At 41.4% G+C, this 26,430-nt stretch overlaps 1 protein-coding gene across 1 annotated transcript in view; it reads right to left on the reverse strand.

Annotated features, from left to right (window-relative positions):
* Positions 1–10,574: 10,574 nt before the first annotated feature.
* The window catches only part of CALB1 (calbindin 1), a 32,605-nt gene continuing 16,749 nt past the window's right edge, over positions 10,575–26,430 (reverse strand). Inside the window, exons 4-11 of the mRNA XM_070748024.1 lie at positions 23,707–23,790; positions 23,550–23,606; positions 17,335–17,412; positions 16,226–16,281; positions 14,614–14,653; positions 14,471–14,524; positions 14,253–14,324; positions 10,575–11,687 (exon numbers count right to left, since the gene is read on the reverse strand). Of these exons, the coding sequence (XP_070604125.1) occupies positions 11,574–11,687; positions 14,253–14,324; positions 14,471–14,524; positions 14,614–14,653; positions 16,226–16,281; positions 17,335–17,412; positions 23,550–23,606; positions 23,707–23,790 (555 nt within the window). The 3' untranslated portion in view covers positions 10,575–11,573. The remainder of the gene's footprint in view (positions 11,688–14,252; positions 14,325–14,470; positions 14,525–14,613; positions 14,654–16,225; positions 16,282–17,334; positions 17,413–23,549; positions 23,607–23,706; positions 23,791–26,430) is intronic.

Here is a 26,430-nt window from a genome sequence, read left to right on the forward strand (position 1 = left end):
AATGCTGAAGGAATTAGATTTGAATTTTATTTATTTATTTATTTGTTTGGATTTGTATGCCGCCCCTCTCTGAGGACTCGGGGCAGCTCACAGCATATATAAAAAAACAGAACAATAATATAATCCAATTAGTACTACAATATTAAAAACAAAAAGAGAAGATTAACCTAAAAAATTAACTTATTAACCAAACATTCAGCAATCATACTTAAGGCATTCAGTGGTCAGGGGAAGATATAAGAGTCCCAAGCCTGGCGGCAAAGATGAGTTTTTAAGCTCTTTTGGAAGGCAAGGAGGGAGGGGGCAGCGAATCTGGGGGGAGTTGATTCCAGAGGGCCGGGACTCCCGCAGAGAAGGCTCTTCCCCTAGGTCCCGCCAACCGACATTGTTTGGTCGACGGGACCCTAAGGAGGCCAACTCTGTGGGACCTAATCGGTCGCTGGGATTCATGCGGCAGAAGGTGGTCTCGGAGATTATCTGGTTCTGTGCCATGTAGAGCTTTATAGGTCATAGACAACACTTTGAATTGTGCCCTGAAACTGATTGGTAGCCAATGCAGTCCGCGGAGTGATGGTGAGATGTGGGCATTTTTTGGAAGGCCCAAGACTGCTCGCGTGGCTGCATTTTGGACAAGTTGAAGTTTCCGAACACTCTTCAGTGGTAGCCCCATGTAGAGAGCATTGCAGTAGTCGAACCTCGAGGTGATAAGGGCATGAGTGACCGTAAGCAAAGACTCCCTGTCCAAATAGGGCTGCAACTGGTGCACCAGGTGAACCCGGGCAAATGCCCCCCTCGCCACAGCTGAAAAATGGTGTTCTAAAGTTAGCTGTGGATCGAGGAGGACACCCAAATTGCAAACCCTCTCTGAGGGGGTCAATAATTCTCCCATGCCTCCTGGAAGGAGAGTCCAGCATGGGTTTAGCTCAAGTCTTATTGGTAGGACTGAGTTTCAAATTAACATAAATAAATAATAATTAGGTACCGCCCCCTTGCTGCCCCAAGTACCCACTTTTAAAAAACTCAGTCGAGGTTAAGGACATGAGTTTTATTTCTCCCTCTAGGTTGAGTATGTTTAAATATTAATAAATAATGTGTTGAACTTTGTAATTTTTTCCCTTTGTCGTTTTTACAGGTTTGCGGTTCAACTAGGGGTCTCTGCCCTCCGCGGGCACCACCCCCACCTTTTCTCCTTTTGGGGCCTCTTCTCTCCGTGGGTACTGCCCAGCGAGGAGCAACTGGGCACTTATTCTTGACCCCAGCGGTCAGACTTAGCCCAATTCACCCCAGATGGGAGGGGTCCGTCCCTTCCCATCGTCGGGGGCGGCGAGGAAATATTCGCTATTACCGCAGCCGCCGCAAGCCGCCAAACAGCTGATTGCCGCTTGCAAACGGCAAGCCGAAGACGGCGTTTTTAGTGGCAGCCGAGGCGTCTGGCAGGGAAGCGGCTGGCGGCTTCAATCTCGGCCTTTCCAATGGCGGGCGCTCGCTCTCATGAGGCGATTCATCGCGCCCGCCATGTTGTTTTAATAAAGCTGAGGCGCGAACGGCTTCTATCGCCGTTTCAAAAAGGCGCGAACCGGGCAGCTGGCCAACTTCGGAGGCCTACAGTTCTGCCTAGTGACAGCCGAGGGGGTCACGTGGGGCGCTGACAGCCAATTGAAAAACGGCTTAGCTGTCAGTTTGCCTGCATGTCTCACTTGCGAGTGAGAACTTTGCTTAAACACCTGCGGCTGTGTGAGAGTTCATTTGTGGATTTGTGAGTACGCTGCCCCGATATAATTGAATAATATGGCTGATCAAGTGGTCATCAGGGAGGAGCAGGCCCAGGCAGTCCAGACACCTGCCAAAGGGAAGGACAAGGCTCCAAGCAAGCCTAAAAGTAAATCCTCCCAGTCTGGTTCCTCTCTTCGTGAGGCTGAGAGGAAGATTAAGGCCCTGGAGCAACGTTTGGAGGCGGCCTTGTCCCCCCCCATTGTAGGTGGACTGTCCATAGGCCCTTTCCAGCCTCTTCCTCCAGCTGTTTCCATGGGTCTCCAGGGCACCGCAACTGAGAGGGACTGGTCCCCTGACAGGCAAGCCATTCCTCCATTGCCATCAACTGCAGCAAGGCCTGAGAGGCCTTCATCCTCTCATAGCCAGGCAGTGCCTCAGGGGGAGTTACAGATACCATCTTATGTGCCTTCATCTACTTTCACCCCCACGGCAGCGGGGCTTAGAGACAATGCAGATGCTTGGCAGGCCTTTGCCCCTACTATACAGGACATTGTGGCCAATGCATATACGCAGGGCATAGCTGCGGCAACACAACGAGCCAATGCCTTTCCATCTCAGCCTATCCAGCCCAGGGACATCTGGTCAGCACCACCGCCCCCTACTGGGCTGGGTTCTATGTCACTTGACCACACTGACTTTGAGGAAGACAGTGACCACGGAGATGGCCTGTCGGATGATGAATTCACTGTTCCAGAGCAGCCAGCGGTGGCGGGCCTTTTTAAACCCTCCTTGTATAGGGTTTTATTGCGCAAGGCAAAGCAAGCCTTAGATGTGCCAGGAGCGACGCCACTAGTGGAGCCATCAGACGGGCTACGCACCTCGGCTGCTTTATGCAAGGAACCCGCCCAGGAATCGGACAAGGTTCCTGCACTGGAGATTTTCCTCGAGAATGTCAAGCGCCCGTGGCAACATCCGGCTGCGGCACAAGGGCCTTCTAACCTGGAACGCAGGTTTTATACCTTTGATGACAGCATGGAGACGCTACTCCAATTTCCCCCTGTGGACAAGCCGGTGGCCACTTTGGTTTCCCGCACGGTTGTGCCTTCGGAGACGGCGGACAATTTGAAACCGGATGAAAGGAGGGCGGAGACTCTTCTCAAAAAGACCCACCAGATGGCCGCTTGGGCTCTTCGAGCAGCTTCCACTGCCTCCTTCTTCAGTCGGGCCTCCATTATGTGGATTCAGGAGGTTCAGGCGAGACTGGCTCCTGAGGAGACTCGGTTGCGGCAGGACTTGAATAAACTCCTCGCGACTGCGGAATTTTCCACGGATGCCACCCTGCATGCCGCGAAATTTGCCTCCAGGGCTATGGCTTCCACCATTTCGTCAAGGCGCCTGCTTTGGCTTAGGAACTGGCAGGTGGATGCCAAGTCCAAGTGGACTCTGTCCTCGGCTCCCTTTGAGGGTACAAAATTGTTCGGGGAGGCCCTAGATCCTGTCCTGGTGGAGGATAAGGATAAAAGGAAGGTCCTCCCAAGATCTTTCCGTCGCCAGGACCGAAGGGCTGGTCCGTACTCCCGTAGGCAGTCCTTTCGGTGGGACTCGTGGTCCGCCCCTTCTCAGCAGGCCAGACCTTACTCACAGGGTGCCTTTTCCACATCCTACAGGAATGACCGACAGTATTCCCAGGAACGAGGCAGAGGTTTCTCCCAGACCAGACGACCATACCGTGGATACCAGCAACGGAACGCCAGACGTGGAAAGTGACTGTCTGGACGGCATTCCTTTGGGGGGCAGGCTAGAAAAGTTCAGCGAGAGATGGCGAGCTACTACCTCAGACCCTTGGGTTTTAGCCACTATCTCGCAAGGGCTAAAGATCGAGTTTCTACACGACCCTCCACACCATTTTACCGCCTGCCCGGTCCCCAGAGACTTCGAAAGGAGGTCTCTGTTATATCAGGAAATTCTCCACCTTTTACAGATCCAGGCGATCGAGCCTGTTCAGGACAATTCCAAAGGTACGGGATTCTATTCACGGGTGTTCCTTGTACCCAAGGCCTCCGGGGGTTGCAGGCTCATCTTGAACCTCAAACGTCTCAACCAGTATATTCTGTACCGACGGTTCAAGATGGCCTCCCTCCGCTCCATCCTGGCCTCTGTTCGAGCAGGGGACCTTCTTACGTCAGTGGATTTAAAGGAGGCCTACCTGCACATCCCCATACACCCGTGCCATCGACAATTTCTTCGATTCTGTCTACACAACGTCCATTACCAGTACAGGGCCATGCCCTTTGGCCTGTCATCGGCCCCACGTACCTTTACGAAGGTACTGGATGCACTGCTGGCCGATCTGCGGTCCCGACCTATCCGGATTCTCGCATATTTGGACGACATCTTACTTCTGTCTCCAACCCGCCAGAGGGCGCACAAGGACTTGCAAACCACGATGTCTTGTCTACAACGTCATGGCTTTACCATCAACAGGCCAAAAAGCCATTTGGGCTCCGGCCACCAGACTCATTCATCTGGGTGCGGTGATAGATACGATCTCTCAAAGAGTGTATCTATCCCCGGAGAGACAGCACCGCATCTGTTCTCTCATAGACGGCCTTCAACAGAAACAAACGGTGCCGTTGTCTTTCCTGTCAAAGGTACTCGGGACCCTAGTTTCCTGCGTGGACATTGTTCCTTGGGCCCGTTACCATTATCGACTGCTCCAGTGGACCTTGCTTCCGTTTCAGCGTCGCAGATTGAGTCATACACACCGTCTAACCGTCGTGGGACGCGAGTTGCAACTCTCTCTCCGCTGGTGGAGATCTGCAGCACTGCGGCAGGGCACTTCCTTCGGACCATGCCATCACACGATCCTCACCACAGACGCCAGTCTGCTGGGGTGGGGGGCTCACGTCCAGTCCCAGGTGGCTCAAGGCTTCTGGAGCCCCCAGGAGCTATGCCCAATCAACATCAATTTTTTGGAGCTGAGAGCTGTCCGCTTGGCCTTGCTGGCCTTCGCCACCTTACTGGAAGGTCACCACGTCCTCGTACGCACGGACAATGTAGCGACCAGGGCGCATTTAAATCACCAGGGTGGAACGCGCTCTCTCAGGTTGATGGAAGAGACGGTCCTCCTCTTCAACTGGGCAGAGACTCATCTTTGTTCCCTCCATGCAGAGCACATCGCAGGGGAGGACAACAAACAGGCGGATTGGCTCAGTCGCCAGGAACTGGACCCGGCGGAGTGGCGGCTCGATCCGGGTCTGTTTCAGGAAGTCTTGCGTCGGTTCGGGGAACCAGTGGTGGATCTATTCGCCACCCCCCAGAATACCCAACTCCCGAGATTCTACTCCCGTTTTCCAACTCCGGGAGCCGAAGGAATCAATGCACTACATCTTCAGTGGCCAAAGGTCCTACTGTACGCCTTCCCTCCGATTCCACTTATTCCATCAGTGGTAAGGAAGATCCTGACGGAGAAGGCGGAGGTGATCTTGCTAGCGCCTCATTGGCCTCGGAGACCGTGGTTTGCGGACCTCAGAGAGCTGTCCATTTCTCGACCGTGGAGGATACCGGACGACCTGATATCCCTCAGCCAGGGGTGCGTGTACCACCCGGAACCTCAATGGTTCCACTTAACCGCATGGCATTTGAAGGGGACAGGTTGAGGAGCTGCCTCCTTCCCGAGAATGTCATCGCCACTATTCAAGCGGCTCGACGCCCTTCCACAGTCCGAATTTATCAGGCAACATGGGCTGCCTTCCATTCCTTCTGCAATGACAGGAACCTTCAACCACAGGATTCCACAGTCATCCCTGTCCTGGAATTCTTGCAGAAAGGTTTGGAGAAAGGTTTGGCGCCAAACACGCTAAAACGCCAGGTCGCAGCGCTTGCCACCATTGTAAAGCGGGACGATGGGGGACCTTTAACTAGTCACCCTTGGATTAAGGATTTTTCTTAGAGGGGCTACCAACACACACACCCCTCCTGTTCGTCATTTTCCCACATGGGACTTGACCTTGGTCCTTCAGGCTCTCACGGGACCACCATTTGAACCATTGAGGACTGTTTCATTACGTTACCTCTCCTTCAAGACGGTTTTTTTGGTGGCAGTCACCTCGGCAAGGCGGGTTTCCGAACTGTCCGCGCTGTCGGTCAGAGCAGACTTGTGTCAATTTTATCCAGACAGAGTTTGTTTACGCCTGGACCCCACCTTTCTCCCAAAGATCAACACCCACTTTCACAGGGCTCTAGAGCTGGTGTTACCGGATTTCTGTGCTCATGGTACTCACCCTTTAGAGCTTAAGTGGCACAAGATAGACGTACGCAGAGCATTGAAGCTTTACATCAGGCGTACCGGCAGTTTACGCAAAACTGAGGCTTTGTTTGTGTCATTTAGTGCTAGTAAACTGGGCCTCAAGGTATCTTCTAATACCATCAGCCAGTGGGTGAGACTATGTATAGTTGAGGCATACAAGGCGAGTGCAAGGACTCCACCGAGTGGTATTCAGGCTCATTCAACAAGGAGTGCGGCTTCTTCGGCAGCTTGGGCGTCGCAAGCTCCCCTGGAGGATATCTGCAGAGCCGCGGCCTGGAGTTCACGCACAACTTTTATTCGCCATTACAAATTGGATACCTTCGCTTCCGCTGAAGCTGCCTTTGGCAGGCGGGGTACTCCAGAAGGTGTGCGGGGAGGTACCACCCATGGTTCACAATCTCCCTCCCTGAAATTTGGACCTTGGGTATATCCCATGCTGGACTCTCCTTCCAGGAGGCATGGGAGAAGAACCGTTGTACCTACCTGAACGGTCTTCTCGATGCCCTGGAAGGAGAGTCCATACCCTCCCGAAGAACCATGGGAGTTCTTGTTTAATGATACTGTTTCTTATATTATTATTGTTGTTAATAAAGTTCATTATCTTTACATCTTTTCGTTTTTTAAAACTGGGTACTTGGGGCAGCAAGGGGGCGGTACCTAATTATTATTTATTTATGTTAATTTGAAACTCAGTCCTACCAATAAGACTTGAGCTAAACCCATGCTGGACTCTCCTTCCAGGGCATCGAGAAGACCGTTCAGGTAGGTACAACGGTTCTTCCCCCCCTCAGGGTGATGGATGGACAGATTCACGTGTCCTTGGGAGGCAGTACCCACAGCCACTCTGTCTTGTCTGGATTGAGTCTGAGTCTGTTGGCACCCATCCAAACCCTGACAGCCTCCAGACACCGGCACATCACTTCCACTGCTTCGGTGAGTGGACATGGGGTGGAGATGTACAGCTGGGTGTCGTCAGCGTACTGATGGTAACTCACCCCATGCCCTTGGATGATCTCACCCAGCGGTTTCATGTAGATATTAAACAGCAGAGGGGAGAGAATCGACCCCTGAGGAACCCCACAAGGACCTTGGAGACGACCTCTGCCCCCCCACTAACACCGACTGCGACCGACCAGAGAGGTAGGAGGAGAACCACCGTAAAAGGGTGCCTCCCACTCGCAACCCCTCCAGCCAGCACAGAAGGATACCGTGATCGATGGTATCAAAAGCCGCTGAGAGGTCACGAAGCACCAGGACAGAGGATAAACCCCTGTCCCGGGACCGCCAGAGATCATAATTATAGTGATAATATATAAAATTATTGCAGCTACAGCATTGGTAAGAGAACATTTTAAAAAATGCACTGTAAAACATTTTTTTTACGATGAAGAAAAACAAAGATGTGTTTGCTTAGACTATAGGAAACATCATGCTACAGTCTACATAAAGAAGAAATTGTGCCATTTAATAAAAGGATGGAAGAAGAGGCAGGGATTAAATCTGAATGCTTCTAATTATATCATGATTTTACGTTGACAATATTGTAAGAAGCGCAGTGTCCACCAGAGGGAACTGTAATACAATATTCTAGATATAAAAGCCTGAAAATATTTGACAGTGTATATCACGTATTCCTTCATTCGAAAACACTATGAGACATCACTGATGCAATGAATTAAATTCACATGCCATCATGAGTTGATGCTGTTCCGATTTTTTGATGCTGACAATTACTGGAATGCATCCTTGAACTGAAAATTTTTTTTGCAAAAGTTGGCAGAATCATTTAATATGATCACCTTGTGGAAGTTAAAGGAGTGTCAGTTCCCTTCATTCCAATTTGGCATTTAGAACATTGGGGATAAACTGGATGGCCCTGAAATCTGATGTGTTTGTTGGTGTCTGCTTAATGCACAACTGTTGAATTCTAATTTTGTCACAGACAAAATTGTCACAGACTTCTAAGAAAAGAATGTGATTAAGCAGGTAGAACAAGATTCAGTTCTCAGTAATTGACAATGTATTATATAGAGTAAATCAAATAATTTGTAAAAGAAATCAAATTTATACATTGCTTGAATTTGGACCACGTTCTTAAGGTCAGTTGAAGGAAACATTTTCACATTCTCTTTAACGTTTTTTTGAATTTCTTTGGCTTATTGACTTAAGCTAATCAACTTGATTGGGTTTGTGTGTGTGTAATGATTTAATAAACCTGTACTGCATAAATCCAAAAATAGATTAATTCTGTAATCCAAATAAATATCTGAAAATCCATCTTCAGAGCAGACTTGTTTTGTCTAGCTTGGCACTGTCTTGTGATGCTACATGGCAGTTTCCCTAACTTCTAGTCATCAGGGCCAGAAATAAACATAAAAATATTTAAAGACCACCGATATATCCCCTTTATTCTAATCGGGTCTTCAGGTTTCAATCAGGAATCTTTCTCAGCCCTACCTGCTAATGCCCTATATAGTTTGTGAACTCTGAAGCTGACCTGTCCGAGGCCAATTTGAGATTTCAGTGTTGCCACACTGGAGTTGAAGGATAGGGCGGGGGAATAGAAATAGCTGGGGTTTGTAGCCAAAACAAAATACTTTCTCCTGGAAACCAAGGACATTCCCACAGTTGGTTGGAGAGAGGAGGAGTGAAATTACCAGGCAACCAGGCAACTCCTTTATTGGACCATATGACTGATTGGGGAAAGAGGAAAACTTTTATTTTTAATTAGATGAAAACCACAGGAACATTTACAGTTGGTTTTCACCAGTCTGTGCCAATATGATATATCCAATAAAACTATTCTTTGAGGAATTAACCTACCTTGGAATTCTATTTGCTATATTACTTGGAACCCTTACATAGATCTTGAAAATTTGCCTGAAAATTCTTTCTATCACTAAACACTAGTGTTTTCCTTGGATGACGACAAAAAGGAAAAATAATGGTGCTGGGATCATTTCTTGAGAACATAATTTATTTTCTTTTAAGAATATGATATTGTTTTCATTTGACACTCAAGAATAGCGATGCAGTTGTAAAAGTCTAGAGAAACGATAGCAAATATCATGGTATACAATGTATGACTGTTACCTTTACATTTTCAGCTCCAGTTTGAGCTGATCCCATTCATAGAATAAGGGTTTTTTCTCTTTCATGTAAAGAGTTGGGAGTGAACATCCAGCAAAATATACATATATCCTTGTGCTTTAATTTATAATAAAATATACTAAGATTAATTGGTAATTAATATTCATTGACCTAATTTCTGAAGATTCACAGCAACTGCTCTTATTAAATGCCAGTGGGCTTTGTAGCCACACATTAACAAAAATTAGGGCATGTATATTTAGATGCTTAATTATAGATTCATCTTGAGTAACATTTGAGTCACTCGAGATTTATATTTTGATCAATAGGAGTATTGATACTGTATGAATAAATATCTACCATGGTAAATAAAAGGAATATTCTGTAAGATGAGCGTTTTCAAAAGCCATAATTATATATTGTTATTTACCAATGTCTGGTATAATTATATAATTTCCAGTTATCTAAATGTAACTATCTCTTCATAGTATTCCTAAACGCTAATAAGCAGTCCTATAACCATGTGAAGCTGCCTATTGCTGAAATAGTATGCAAATCCTTTGAACATGCAACAGCTCATTCAAATTACCATTGTTTAAATGGTTAATGCTTGAAGTAGAATTAAGACGAGCCTTCTGACCTGATTAAGCAGTAACCTTGATGCAGTAACCTTTCTGATGAAGAAACTGGTAGTACAATTTTTTTTTAAAAAGATACAAGCACTTGCTATTTGGATCTCATTTGTATCAATGAAATGTACATTCTAGTCATATGGTACCAATAGGGAAAAATTGCACCCTTATATTAAGTAACTGTCTTTGAAAATATATTTAAAGGAATATAGAATGATCAAGAAAAAATACAGTAATAAAGTAGATGCATTACAAGTTAAATTAACACTAATACAGACTTGGGAATATTATCACATTTGTTTGGAAGTTATATAGATCTGATTGGATGCAATGAATGAATGTCAACCCAGTGAAATTCAGTTTTCCCGAATCCATTAAAATAAATAAATGGATGAAGATTTGATAAGAAATATTTGAATGTTTTATTTAATGCCATTTGAACTGATATGATTGAGAGTCAACGTCTATAGCTCTCTTTTGAGATAAACAGGTAGTACAGTGTACTTTTATTGGATTGTTATAACTAAATGACAAAATCCTACCCAAAATAATTAAATGGCATTTGTGATGTAGGTATGTATAGAGTCAACACATGTTTTCTGTGCTTGCGTCATTTCTAGGTTAGGTACAGTACATGGATGATAAAGCAATTTTATTTGGACTGAATATGCCTCCACCACTAAATAAATATTTATTTAAATTGACTATTTCTTGTGCAAATTGGAGAATTTGCTAGATTTGGGAAATTAGTTGGGTTGTGAATTGATTCATGCGATTGTGTAGCCTTTATTATCTGTGATAGAATATCAAACAAATTGTGGACCAGTATATTAGCATATTAAATTTAATTATAGGTTACATAGAATGATGTAAAAACAGCAGTTTGCAAGAGTTATATTATGGAAAATGTGGAAATAGTTTTAGAAAAGTGGACTGACGTTCTCTGACATAACAGCATTTACAAATGCTAAAGATTGAAAGTAAAATATGAGACAAATTTGTGTATTGATTTTTAACTGATTAGAAATATGCCACTTGTCCAGTAAAAATACAGTGTTGTTCTTGCTAGGCTTAAAAACTCCTCAGGAAGTTCAGCACCTTCACATCCAGAGCCCCTATTGACCATGGTAGTGAATTTAAGGAAGCTGGAGAGCAAGACATTTATAAACATATTGGAAGTTGACCTAATCATAGTAAACTAAAGCACAGCTGTTGTGTCTATGTCCAAATCTTTTCTCAACTGAAACTGGTTTGCTAACAATGAACTTCTTAAAACATTTCTCAGTGGTTTCTGATATATTTAGATATGGAGTATCTCCTAGCAAGAGGTGATTAGACTTTTTGGACTGATTGACTTAAAGTACACTTGACAAAAAGGCTTACCACCACTTTCTAGAAGATGAGCAAATAGATTCTAGAAGAAATCCACCATCATCCTAAACTGATTTTTAATGTGTACTTGTTTCTGACATGGTCGAAAATCTATTTGCTCAATGGAGACCTAGCAATCTCAGCTGTGCTCTCAAAACTTTCTCCCATGTCTCACGGAAAGAAAGCCATATTTATTGGTAAATGCATTGACAGACTGGCCCCGGGGTAATTTAAGACATCCTCTTTAGTTACAAAAGCTGTACATTACACCATAGTAGAAACAAGCTGAAAAGAATATGCCACATAACCTGGCTAATTATCAATATGCGATTTTAAATTTACAAAGTATAAAAGAAATAAAGCCTACTCTTATAATGCACAGTTAATTTTGGGGGGTTTTGTTTGTTTTTTAAAGATACAATATATTACTAGTTGGAGTGGAAATGAGAGACGGACTCTTAATTTTCCCCAGCGCAGAGGATGAGTGCAAGTTCTGTTCTGTAAAGTTTTCCTCCATCAGACAAGGCCATAATGTTCTTCTTGTAGGTTGCAAGGTTATTGATATCTAATTCCTGTTTTTAAAAAAAGAAAATGTATTTTAAAGCCACTAGATAGCATTCCTCTCAACTTGACATCCTCCAGTAGTGTTGAATTGCACTTCTCATATTGACACTGATGTAGCTGGGAAGAGGAGTAGATGTTAATTCCAAGCCGTTTGAAAGGAGTCGGTTTAGAATTGTTTGCCAGGATGAGAAGCATTATGTCTTTCTGGGATGGTGTGTATGTTTCGTGCTAAACTAAATTACTGTTTGTTTTTGCAGTTGTGAAGAATTCAGCTATTGCAGATTATAAACCTGCTTTAATACAATAGGCAGATGGTCCTCAACTTACACACAAAACAAACACAACGTTAAAAAGTTAATTATATTTTTGTAGTCACTTACCTGGCACATCTAAATTACATTTATTATTTGGATTTCTATGCCGTCCTTCTCCATAGACTCAGGAATTAAAGAAATTGAAGAATTTGCTCAAGAAATTAAATATTAAAGTATCCAAAATATCTTTACCATCCCCAAGGCATGTCACAACTTTTGAGCATCCCCTAATTGTTTGAAAGTTGAAAAATTTGACATGCCCTATCAGTTCATTTAGTGACTGTTCAAAATTACTGTTCAAAGAAAAAATGAGTTACAACCATTTTTCACACCCATGAGCATTGTAGCATCTCCGTTGTCATGTAATTTACATTTGAGTCTCAGGAGAAGGGCGGTGGATGGATGGATGGACGGATGGATGGACGGACGGACGGACGGACAGACATGCTTGACAACTGACTCACATTTAGGATGGTTGCAGTGTCCCAAATGTGATCCCTTTTTGGAACTTTCTCACAAGCAAAGTCAATGGGAAAGCCAAATTCACCTAAGTACAGTAGTACCTCTAAATACGAGTTTAATTCGTTCCAGAACGGAGCTCGTATGTCGAACAACTCATATCTGGAACAAATGGCTTTAGACTTTGTTTTTCCCCTCCGAGATAACCAGAAGCAAGGATTCTTCCGCCACCCAGTGGAAGCTTGGCTCGTATCCCGAATTTGAGCTCGGGTGTCGAAAAGAAATTTTGCTCCCGTCGTGGCTCGTAACTTGGAATACTCGCATGTGGAGCAGCTCGTATCTAGAGGTACTACTGTAATTACTTATTTAAAACTGCACTAATTTTTACTTACTAATTACTTATTTAACAACTGCACTGTTACTAATTTAACAGCTGCAGTGATACACTTAACACGTGGCAAGAAGAGTCATGGTAAGATGGGGCAAAACTCAACAAAATTCTCACTTAACAAATTTTGAGCTCAATTGTGGCCGTAAGGACTACCTGTATTAATTCAATTCAATTCAATTCAATTCATTAGATTTGTATGTCTCCCCTCTCCGCAGTCAACAGGTTATTTTTTAGAAAAGTCAATAGCTAAAAAGTCCTGCTGTTTAGCATAATAGTCCTTTGCTAGGTGAGGATTATTTATTTATGCATTTGTTTATTTTTTTTATTTGCCTCACAGGTCACAGTGAGCACAGTCAGTGTTGTGGTGCCAAGGATTGAATTTCTGGGCTGGGACACTCAAATCAAAACATTTGTGTTAATAAGACTTCATGCACACATTTTAAAATTTATTCTTTGCAAAATGTGCAAAATAAAATACTTTTGTGGGAGCAAAGAGCAAAAACCCCCAAACCCACATTATTTCAGAGTTTTGGTATGAGAAGCCACATACAGCCTGTTGACTATGGGGTGCTAACCCTTGCCCTTAGCAACCTATGTGAATCCTGCCCCAGGAGTGACATTGTACCATACCGACAACTGTGTTTCCATTCTTTTGTCACTAAGTGCATGTTCCCAACCATTTTACTATGAATTAACTACCAGGGGTGTTGCTAGCTATGGGCTTCTTGTTTGACATTTATGGTCCTCTAAAGGAATATAGCTAATTGCTGCTCCCTGAGGGCTGCTTGAAAGAAAACAGTAGAAAGGAGTTTGAGGAAAGAGCAGATATATTTGTCTTTGTTAAGACAGAGTATTGTGTGGTTGTTTTCAATTTTATTGTTAATAGACACTCAGTTCAAAGAAGGAAGACACCTACTATACTTTCAGTCTGGGGATTCATCTAAGAGAAGTAGTGGCTATTTTACTAAAGCAGTGATGTGAATAGATTAAGGTAGGAGTCAACTGTGCTGCCTGGTATTACATATACAATTTCATTCCTTTTCTATCCAGAATTCTAAATACAGTAGTACCTCTAGATACGAGCTGCTCCACATGCGAGTATTCCAAGTTACGAGCTGCGACGCGAGCAAAATTTCTGTTTGACACCCGAGCTCAAATTCGGGATATGAGCCAAGCTTCCACTAGGTGGCGCAAGAATCTCCTTGCTTCCAGTTATCTTGGCGCAAAAAACAAAGTCTAAAGGCATTTGTTTGAGATGCGAGTTGATCGACTTACGAGCTCGGGTCTGGAACGAATTAAACTCGTATGTCGAGGTACTACTGTATAGAGCATTTCAAAAGAACTTCTGGAACTGGCTAGACTTGGGAAGAGAAAAAAGCCCATTTTAAGTACAATTTAAATGGAATTACCTTTTTATTCTTTTCACAGAGATCTTTTAGCAAAGCATCTAATTCCTGTTCATCTATGTAGCCATTGCCATCCTGAAAATAAAAAAAGAAAAACCAGCACTTTGAGTTTTTCTATTATTCATTCCTGCTGCTTTCATTGACTTGTTGCAGCTTAGAAATACATTGAAAACTTTGATTCATAGACTTAATTTTTTTTAAAAAAAAGAAAATCTACTTACTGAATCAAATGTATCGAAAACTTTATTAAATTCCTTTCCACACATTTTAATACCCTAATATTTAAAAGAAGGACAAATATTAGAACGGAAACGAATCAAGATTTCAGAATATGAATACATAGAACACTTTTTAAAAGGCATACCTGAAATTTAAGGAGAAAGTTTTCCTGTACTGGCAATAACCTTGGGAGAAAACAAGAGGAATTTAGAACAATTCCATAGCGAATAAAGAAGTAGAGTTATTTCAAAATGAAAACATTAATGTTTCATTGCAGGTGTTTTCCATTGGAAATTATTTCCAGCTCTCACCGCTTCTTCAGTGAACAGCTGGGTGAACTCAAAATTGAGCACTCAAATTGAAACTGTTTCTAGGTCAAAATACTTTGGCTTCGAAACCCCTTGCACGCATATAGTTCACTCCCTTTAAAGATTAACAGATGCTGAGAAAGTCAAATGAGCTGAAACTTCCTGTGTTTTGTAGACAAACCCTTTGAGAAGATAGTGTTTTTTTTAAATGTGTATTTATTTGAAGCATGGAATTAGGTAAATGGGTGACCTTGGGCCAGTTACTCTCTCTGCCCAACTCACCTCTCAGGGTGGTTGTGGGGACAATAGGAGGATAAAGGTGTGTTGGATATGTTCACTGCCTTAAATTATTTGTAATAATAATAAAGGGATACAAATATTAGAACAGAAATGAATCAACATTTCAGTATATGATTCAAGATCCAAAGACGGGCTACAAGAATGGTGGAAGGTCTTAAGCATAAAACGTATCAGAAAAGACTTAATGAACTCAATCTGTATAGTCTGGAGGACAGAAGGAAAAGGGGGGACATGATCGAAACATTTAAATATGTTAAAGGGTTAAATAAGGTCCAGGAGGGTGGTGTTTTTAATAAGAAAGTGAACACAAGAACAAGGGGAAACAATCTGAAGTTAGTTGGGGGAAAGATCAAAAGCAACATGAGAAAATATTATTTTACTGAAAGAGTAGTAGATCCTTGGAACAAACTTCCAGCAGACGTGGTAGATAAATCCACAGTAACTGAATTTAAACATGCCTGGGATAAACATATATCCATCCTAAGATAAAATACAGAAAATAGTAAAAGGGCAGACTAGATGGACCATGAGGTCTTTTTCTGCCATCTTCTATGCTTCTATGTTTCTAAGATGGCGCCGACAAAGGCTGCCTCCGTGAAATGCTCTCAAATGCTTTCTTCATTTTCTACTATTCCCTGCAATTCTCAACGGATCTCATGATAGACCGGTTTGCCCAATCTGGTAGCAAACCACTTATGATGTCACAATGACATCATGGAACTGGTTCTGTTGGTGCCAGTCTCTGGACGGCATCATCTTTTAAAAAAAAATTTCAGTTTTTTTAAAAAATATTTATTTTGGGGGGGATTCTTTTTCCCAGTTTTATTTTCTTCTATGCATGCACAGAAGCCAAGTTTCCGGCACTGTGCATGTTTCACCATCTTGTTTCTGGCTTTTTTTTTAAAAAAATGGGATTTTTCAACTACTGTGCACGCAAAGTGTGCACCCGCCTATACAGCACGGGAGGAAACTTAGAATCCACCCCTACTAATGTTGGACTATTATCTTGGAAGGAACCATTCCAGCACATCCTACTGTATAGGATTGATTTTGTATTAATTACTATTATTCCTTTGGCCCACCCATATTGTGTCATGTTCCACAATCAATCGATGAAGTTTTCTACCTTTTTTCTCCAAATATTCTTACCGGGCCATTTCTGTCAGTTCCAGCTTTCCATCATTGTTTTCATCAAACATCTGGAGCTGAAAAGATTAAGTTATATTAAGTTTATTTTTTTTAAAAATCAACCAGAAGGGGGAAAGTTTGACTAAAAGCACAGTCCTCTCATGTTTGGGAAATACGCTTAACTCGATGAAACCCAGTAGCCTCCCATGAAATCACTGTCACCTCTTCAAATATCTGGATTTTTAATGATATGTACTTTATTACATCATATTCTTCAGCAGATTTTATATCTGCTTTTACATTTTGTTTTAATCAGGTTGGATCCCAAATCCTGGCATTGAGTTCTGCAATTAGGGTTCATTGCTAAAAGCTTGGGAGATCTCCAAGAAAATGTAGAAAGTTATGCAGGGGGAATTGCTAGTTGTCGTGCTCTTCTCTAAAAGCCATCAGATCCAAAGTCATTCTTTACATAGAAAAACACCTGGCAATGCAGTCTGACACTTTTTTGTAGCTAATTAAGAATTCTAAGCCACATTAAGTGTAGGTTCACAAAGAAAAGTTGGACAAAATTAATATAAATTCTGTACAAATGTTAGACTTAAAATGGTAGAAACTAAATGTATTATTTATTCCACCGCACCTCTCCAAATCCGCCTTCTGAGGTTGATTATGCCAAATTTTTCCCAAGGCAATGGCAGTTCACTACAACATTAATGTAGCTAAAACTATGCTATGTATATGCAGTACATGGCATTCCCAAAAATCTCTTGAGTTTCCATTGATTATCTCCAAAAGATTTTGAGAGCAGACTCTCCTAACATGATGTCCTCAACTCCCAGATTTCTCCACTGGGATGTAGATGATTCTGTAAATGAAATCCATGCAACACAAATGCACAAAGATGATGGCATACTATTCTTGTACACACAAAATGGACCTGTGTTATAGATGAGCCTGTTGGATTTCTTCAGTTATAATTTCAGACATTAATTGCCCATTGTTTATGAAGTCTATGGATCCAACTAAGGCTGAGGTAACAGAGTATTAATACAGTTATGAGATAGGTCCTGTGTAGATAACTTAAAATTGAACAGGGCAATTAATTCCAACAAAGAAATAGCAGTTCTTACCATAATATCTGTATATTCCGATAGTTTTGAATCATCAATCTGTTTGTTTGCTTTGTGCAGTAAATCGTTCAAAAAGCTCTGAAATGAAATTAATATATTCAAAAAACAATACCTTGCCTGATCTACCTGCAGAATAAAATCTTTTTCTTCTGGTTAATTATGGCTGGATAAATAACATTTTCCCCTCACTTTTCTATTAAATCATGTATGAATTAGGCTATAATCTTAATATAATATAATGCTAGTGTTTAGATTTACATTCTTGGGGGTAAGAATCATTGACCTTAATAGATCTTCTTTCTAAGTAATCATGGATTGCCACATACATCTTTGAAATGCCAAGGACAGAAGTATAGTGAGTAGCACTCATGCCAATTGGAAACCTAACATGTCTCCTATATTCCAGGTGCCCACTCCTCTAGATGGAGATGATCAGGTAGACTAGGCTGCATGATACCATAATGTAAATCTAATTACTAGGGTTATAATTACAGAATAGAGTGTTCCCTCGATTTTCGCGGGTTCGAACTTCACGAAACGTCTATACCACAGTTTTTCCCGGCCGCTGACGTCATATGTCATTGCCAAACTTTCGTCTGCCTTTAAAAAACATTTTTTTAATAAACTTTAATAAATAAACATGGTGAGTAATAATCTAAATGGTTGCTAAGGGTATGGGAAATTGTAATTTAGGGGTTTAAAGTGTTAAGGGAAGGCTTGGGATACTGTTCATAGCCAAAAATAGTGTATTTACTTCCGCATCTCTACTTCACGGAAATTCGACTTTCGTGGAAGGTCTTGGAACGCATACCCCGCGAAAATCGAGGGAACACTGTAATTCTCTATCCAGCTAGCAGGCATAAAGAAGCTTCTATTCCAGTTTATGTTATGAGTGTCACATAGTTGAGAGCTCAACCTCATTCCTCTGACTAACTGGTAGGCCTGTTAGTGACTTCATGAATGTTGTTTATTTTGTGATTTGGGGCAATGATGGGTTCTGCTTACTTTCCCTACTGGTTCTGATTGCGACGGAGGTGTGTTTTTTGCGTGCATATTGCACGTGCTATATTCACGCATTGGCACACCCCATCGCATCATACAAAACACCCAGAAATGACTCTCTGCCCATGTGCAGAAGCCTTTGCACATATGCAGAGGGTTTCCCCCCAAGCCACAGCAATTGGAGGACCGGTTCAAGAGCATGGACTGCTGATCAACAATGCCAGTTCGACGAGCGACGGTAAATTTCCGCTACCGGTTCTAAAGAAACGGCCCAAACCTGTAGCAACCCACTACTGATTGGGGGCTACTTGAAGATGGTTGGGGTACAAACATCTTGCCTTATTCATTTATTTTATAAGGACAGGAGTCAAACGGTAGGGAAACAGGGTATATGTTCGGAAACTTCAGATCGTGCAGAATGCAGCTCCGAGAGCAGTCATGGGCTTTCCCAAATATGCCCATGTTATACCAACACTCCGCAGTCTGCATTGGTTGCCGATCAGTTTCCGGTCATAATTCAAAGTGTTGGTTATGACCTATAAAGCCCTTCATGGCACCGGGCCAGATTATCTCAGGGACCGCCTTCTGCTGCACGAATCCCAGTGACCAGTTAGGTCCCACAGAGTGGGCCCTCTCCGGGTCCCGTCAACTAAACAATGTTGTTTGGCGGGACCAAGGGAAAGAGCCTTCTCTGTGGCGGCCCCGGCCCTTTGGAACCAACTCCCCCCAGAGAACCAACTCCCCCCCACCCTCCTTGCCTTTTGTAAGCTTCTTAAAACCCACCTCTGCCATCAGGCATGGGGGAACTGAGATATTCTTTCCCCCTAGGCTTTACAATTTACGCATGGTATGTTTGTATGTATGTTTGGTTTTATAATAAGGTTTTTTAAAATTGTTTAGTATTGGATTGTTAAATGCTGTTTTTTTATCACTGTTGTTAGCCGCCCCGAGTCTGCGGAGAGGGGTGGCATACAAATCTAATTAATAATAATAATAATAATAATAATAATAATAATAATAATAATAATAATGTGACTAAGTAGTACTGCTTTAGCACTTCCCCATCAGCTAGTCCTCAACTTGAAATTAGAATTGTGTTTCCTAAACACAGTGCTTCTTTCAGTTGCAAATGTCATCATTTGAATGAGTTTCATATCCTGCAGTGATGGGCTCCTATTTGTATGGCCAGGTACGCAGAACCCGTAGAAAAATTTTGATTTTTTTTTTCCCCTTCTGGGCTCTGGGTATGTTTTTCCTATCACAGTAAATGAGGTTAAATGTGTATAATTTTAGAAGAGCTGTGCGTGCATGTGTGTACTTACCCTTTATATAATAGATATTATTATTATTATTTATTAGATTTGTATGCCGCCCCTCTCCATAGACTCTGTAGATAATATATATTTTTGTGTGCCTGTGTGTAATATGTATAAACACATATGGCATATATACATAGAATTAAATAGTATATTTTGGATGTTCAGTAAATAGTAAGGGAAATTGTATCTCTTTGAAGCGAGGAGAGGCCAGGCACCCTAATCCTAACCCAAATCTTTGAAGTGAGTGATGTCAATTTGGCCACCTTTAAACCAGTCACATGACCTTTAAGCCACCCCCCAGCAACATGAGCATCAAGCCACTCCCACCTGATCACATGGCTGGCAAGCCACACCCACAAAATAAACCACGCCCACAGTGCGGCAGTAAAACATTTTGCAGCAATTCACTGATATCCTGAATAGAGCTTTATGTAAGAATAGGATTCCCTGTGGTAGCTGAATGCTGGGACAAGCTGTAGCTGAGGTCAAAACTAAGTTGGATAAGGTCATTTTTCATGAAACACTCCTGATTTTCTCAGATACTGGCTTCTTCCAAGCAACAAACTCCAGGAAAGGGACATCTTAGGAAAACCCTCGGCCCTTCCCAGAAGTAATTTCAAATTAGATCACAGTCTAGGCTACAGGCTTGCCATTTCTGATCAGTCAGTTCTGGCAGTGCCTGTTCTTTTAAATGCAGGTTCCATAATTAGTTAGCAAAGCCTAAACTTGCTTTTCTGACCTTGTAAGAAGACTTTGTTTCCCAGATGGGCAGCCATTGCCCTACTTCTGTGACATGATAAAATTCTTTATTAAGCTAGAAGTTTTGAGAGCTGGGGAATTATGAATGCCTATCACCCACAGACACACACAAAAAATCCTGCATATGCTTGTTCTAAATTTCTTTCTGGGTATTATTCTTGGTATTATTTTTGCTTTTAATAAGAATGGGCAAAAGTAGGAAAATATGTAGGAAATTCAGGTATTCAGGTATTCTAGGCTGCTCATATTGTAACCGAGCAGAAGCCCATTATATTTTGGTTATTCTATCTGAGAAAACTATTAAAGATCTTAAGATCAGATAGGACATATAATCTGTATGTGTTTCCTGAGATCATCTCTGACAATGTTTCAAAATAGAATCTGTCCACTTCTGTAAACAGCCGTTAATGGCCTATCATCTATCTATCTATCTATCTATCTATCTATCTATCTATCTATCTATCTATCTATCTATCTATCTATCTATCTATTTATCAAATTTATATGGCTGCCCATTTCATTAAAAAGTGAGTTGGAGTGGCATATATTAAAAGTACATTGATTTGATTTGATTTGATTATTTGATTTGTATGCCGCCCCTCTCTGTGGACTTGGGGTGGCTCACAACAAACATAGAATGCATAATGACACAATTGGATCCAATTAATAACAGTTAAAAGACTTAAAAAACATCGTAAAAGCTTAAAAACATTCAATTCTCATTCACTCAATCCAGATTATTCTCTCTCTCTCTCTTCTCTTTCTCTTTCTCTTTCTCTCCATCCATCCATCTCTATCTCTATCTATCTCTATCTATCTCTATCTATCTCTACCTACCTACCTACCTATCATCTATCTATCTATCTATCTATCTATCTATCTATCTATCTATCTATCTATCTATCTATCTTATCTATCTACTTACTTACCTACCTACCTATCTATCTATCCATCTATTTGTATCTATCTCTCCCTCTCCCCCCCACCTCTCTCTGTCTCTCTCTCTCTCCAGGAAAAATGCGATAAAATTGAGGGCAGCAGATGTCAACTACAATGGAACTTCCTCAGTACATCACTCATCCCCTGGGATATCCTGGCCTGATCGTATAACCTGGTTTTGAGGGATTTCCGTAAATCAGCAGAGATGGAGCTGGCTTCATTGGGTTATACCAAGTACATTTCCCTAGCAGACGGGATCCATAATACACCTCTTCTGGATCTGATGGGATCTGATGATATTTGTGGGTCTATGCTCAGAAAAACAATTTTGTGGTAGGCCTTCTTAATTCAATAGTCATCCATTATTGAAAATGTTTATGCCAATTGACACATTAAAAACCTACCTATAACTCTTGGCATTATCTGGCTTAGGACATTAAGACTTTTTATGCTTTATGTAGTCATATCTGGTTCAATTATATAGAACCAGATTATATATTTAGATATTAATTTTATATCTTTCAGTATTTTATTATATTTAATATTTAAAACATTTGTTGTTTTAAATGTAGCTAAAGGGCAAATTATCTTTAGCAAAAATAAATCAATTCCTAGAGAGCTTCATGCTCTTGGAAGATGTAAATATATAGATATCCTACTTTCACAGAGAAAGAAGGAGTTTTTAAGACATTTAAGCTAAGGCCTATCTCCGTGGCGTTTAGCTTTCTGTTTTCCTATATAGTGTTCATTCCTCCAATCTGGTCAGAACAATGGTACAATCCAGAAACAATAGTCTGTGTTCTGATCCAGCTTCCTGATAACAGATCCCAATACAACATAACATCTATAAAAACCTTGTTTAATAATACAGCTACTAATTGGCTTGTTTAGCAGTCAATCTAAAGTCAAATACATTATAAATCAGTCTTTTTAGAGCAATAGCTGTTAATTAAGCTCCTTAACAGCCCCCAATAGTTCAAACAAAATAACTTAAATCAGATTAAAGAGTCTTGCAGATAACAGTAGATAAACTACAGGAACCTGGCTGTTTGGCAAAATGCCCAGGAGGAATTTGCAGGCAACTTTGATGAGTTCAAATGGGACCAGACACAGAAGCTTGAATTTCAGAGATGAGAACTTGAATGAACTAAATTCTTGCAAATTTCTTCCTCAATTTCACCATTTAAATAGGCTATGGGAATGGCCAATTACCCCAAGCCTTACTCTCAAGTAGTCTTTCCCCTCAAGAGCCATTCCTGCCTTTTGGCAGCTCTGCACACACACATTGAGAACAGGCTCCTCTGAATCTCTGCCTTTGGCACCAAGTCCTCTCCTGCCTTCTCACTGTCCGACTTTGATACCATCTGCACAGACCACTAGCAAATCACAACATCAGCCTCTTAACTATCCAAATCAGCTACCAGCTGCACAGTCCACTGGCAGGCCACACCAGTCTGATTTCAGAGAAGTTATCCTGGCAAACATTTAGCAATTGATAATTGCATTATGTAGGTTTTCCTCTTTGGAATTATAATTTTAAAACGTGACTGGTATCATATACAGTGTTCTCTCGATTTTTGTGGGTTTGAACTTTGCGAATAGCGTATACAACTGTTTTTCAAAAAATATTAATTAAAAAATACTTTGCGGGGTTTTTTTCTATACCATGGTTTTTGCCGCTTGATGACGTCATACGTCATCGCCAAACTTCCGTCTGCCATTGCTGATTGGCTGAAATCTCAGCCAATCGGCGTTGTTATTGCAAAAAAAATATTGTTAATAAATAATTATGTTTATAAATATCAGGATCACTAAGTGTCTTATTCAATGGTGAGTACCAGTAATAATGGTGAGTAAATGATTGTTAAGGGAATGGGAAATGATAATTTAGGGGTTTGAAGTGTTAAGGGATGGCTTGTGACACTGTTCATAGCCAAAAATGGTGTATTAACTTCCGCATCTCTACTTCACGGAAATCTAACTTTCGGGGGTGGTCTCGGAACCCATCCCCTACGAGAATCGAGGGAACACTGTATTCAGGACAGAAACAGTACAGTAGAATAAACTCTTAAAGTGGTACAGCTGTGTTGTATTGCCTGTACTTTTAAACATTTTTTTTTATTTTCACAACTTATTTCTGCAAATACTTTTGATGTAGAATACCCCAAATATTTAAGAATATAGAGATTTCCTTACCTTAAGCTCTTCAGCATCAATATATCCACTATGGTCACTATCATACTTTCGCCACGTCTGGAATTTAAAAAACAAATAGCAATTTGCATACATCCATAAGCAAAGTTTTACACCTTGCCAATGAAAATTTTCACAAGGCTAAATTTATGTGGTTTACCTGCATGAAATCTTCACTAGACTTCAGCTGCTGGCATCTAAAGAATAATAGGAAGTTTTCTTCTGTTGGCAATATCTGAGCAAGCTGGAGAAAAAAAATAACAACTTTGATTTAGAATTATTCTTCAGAGTAGAATAAAATATAAATTACTGCACTATGTTTCCAGAATGAAATAAGAAACATTTTCATACACCTGTTTAGTAGTTTGTAAATACCAGATATGATCCATGAATAATTTCTTCTGTATCCAGTACACTGAACTATCACATCACTAAATCAGAAGTATAAAATGGTAGGAGTCCTAATATGATTGGTTTTGTTTTAGCTTGGTGCAATATGGGTATTTAGCTTTTACATTTTATAAGTGGCTAGCAGTGATAGGTAAGCTAACAAAGAGTCTTCAGCTTGTTGACCCAACCTGCACATTTCTATAGGACATTTAAATCAGTAATTTGCCTTACTAAATTTCTCCCATTTTCAAATGGCTAATTATCACATGCTAATGAAATCTTAATGTTGTAAAGATGTTTCATTGTTAAGAGAAGCAAAATAATTTTTAATATGGATTTGGAGATGAGAAAAGGTTCTTCCAACTACCCAAATAATTTTGGTTTTTAAAAGTTGGGGTCTTTTCCACTAATATTTTCAACTTTCAATAAGCTTCAGATAAAGAAGGAAGGATGATAGGTTCAACACTGTATTCCACAATTTCTTTTAAGTTATACCATTAATGTATTATTATTGTTATTATTATTATTATTATTATTATTATTATTACTATTATTATTATTATTGTTATTAATTAGATTTGTATGCTCCCCTCTCCGCAGACTCGGGGCGGCTCACAACAGTGATAAAAAACAATATACAATAACAAATCTAATATCAAAGTCTAAAATAACAATTTTACATTAAAAAACCTAAAAACCTAAAAAATAATAAAAAATAAAAAATAATAAAAAAATATAAAAAGGGTACATACAAACATACCATACATAAAACTACATAGGCAAGGGGAGATGTCCCTGGGGGGGATTATTGACGCCCTCGGAGAGGGTCCGCAACTTGGGCGTCCTCCTTGATCCACAGCTCACATTAGAGAACCATCTTTCAGCTGTGGCGAGGGGGGCGTTTGCCCAGGTTCGCCTGGTGCACCAGTTGCGGCCCTATCTGGACCGGGACTCATTGCTCACAGTCACTCATGCCCTCATCACCTCGAGGTTCGACTACTGTAACGCTCTCTACATGGGGCTACCTTTGAAAAGTGTTCGGAAACTTCAGATCGTGCAGAATGCAGCTGCGAGAGCAGTCATGGGCTTACCTAGGTATGCCCATGTTTTGCCATCACTCCGCAGTCTGCACTGGCTGCCGATCAATTTCTGGTCACAAGTCAAAGTGTTGGTTATGACCTTTAAAGCCCTTCATGGCATTGGACCAGAATACCTCCGAGACCGCCTCCTGCCGCACGAATCCCAGCGACCCGATTAGGTCCCACAGAATGGGCCTTCTCCGGGTCCTGTCAACTATACAATGTCGGTTGGCGGGCCCCAGGGGAAGAGCCTTCTCTGTGGCGGCCCCGACTCTCTGGAACCAACTCCCCCCGGAGATTAGAACTGCCCCTACTCTCCCTGCCTTCCGTAAACTTCTTAAAACCCACCTTTGCCATCAGGCATGGGGGAACTGAAACATCTCCCCCAGGCATGTACAATTTATGTATGGTATGTTTGTGTGTGTGCTTGTTAGTATATTGGGGATCTTTTAAAACTTTTTTAAATATTTAAATTTATTTGGATTTGTTACGATTTGTTATGCTTTGTTATGAGCCACCCCGAGTCCGCGGAGAGGGGTGGCATACAAATCTAAATAATAAAATAAATAAATAAATAAATAAATAAATAAATGTCACAGTTCCCCCATGCCTGATGGCAGAGGTGGGTTTTAAGAAGTTTACAAAAGGCAAGGAGGGTGGGGACAGTCCTAATATCTGGGGGGAGATGGTTCCAGAGGGCCAGGGCCACCGCAGAGAAGGCCCTTCCCCTTGGTCCCGCCAACCGACATTGTTTAGTCGACGGAACCCGGAGAAGGCCAACTCTGTGGGACCTAACCAGCCACTGGGATTTAAGGGATGAAGTACAGTTTCATTAAAAAAACAGTGGGAGGAAGAAACAAGAAATTGACTTTTTTAATAGTGGAAAAATGCAGAAAGGATGGATGAAGTGAACATCTTCTAGAAAAATCAGTAACGGGAGTCTGAGAAGAAAAAAGTAGTGCATTCACCCCATTACTATTTTAGAAAATCATCTCAAGATGACGTGCAAATAACAAATGAGTTCACTTCAGAATGAGAACATCCACAGAAGAGAAAAATAGATTATTTGTCACCCTTTCCACTCCTCAGACTAGAGAACTATAATTTGACTGGGCCACAAGACAAAACATGGCTGTACCTTAGTTTTACACTGTAAATTATAAATGTATTACAGTATATGCATACCACATATAACACCCTTATTCTGCCAACTGCCCTGGGTACCAATTTGTTTCCTGGTTCAATTCAAGGTGTTGGTTATTACCTATGAAGCCCTACATGGCACAAGATCATGTTACCTCCAGAACCAGCTTTGCCCAATCTCAGCAGCTACTCTCACTTGATCAGGCAGGGAAGATAAGCTACAGATCATGTCAGTCAAAGAATTTTGACTGGTACGGTCTAGGACAGGGGTC

Source organism: Erythrolamprus reginae, chromosome 3 (genome assembly GCF_031021105.1).
Source record: "Erythrolamprus reginae isolate rEryReg1 chromosome 3, rEryReg1.hap1, whole genome shotgun sequence".
In the NCBI taxonomy this organism is placed as follows: domain Eukaryota; kingdom Metazoa; phylum Chordata; class Lepidosauria; order Squamata; family Dipsadidae; genus Erythrolamprus; species Erythrolamprus reginae.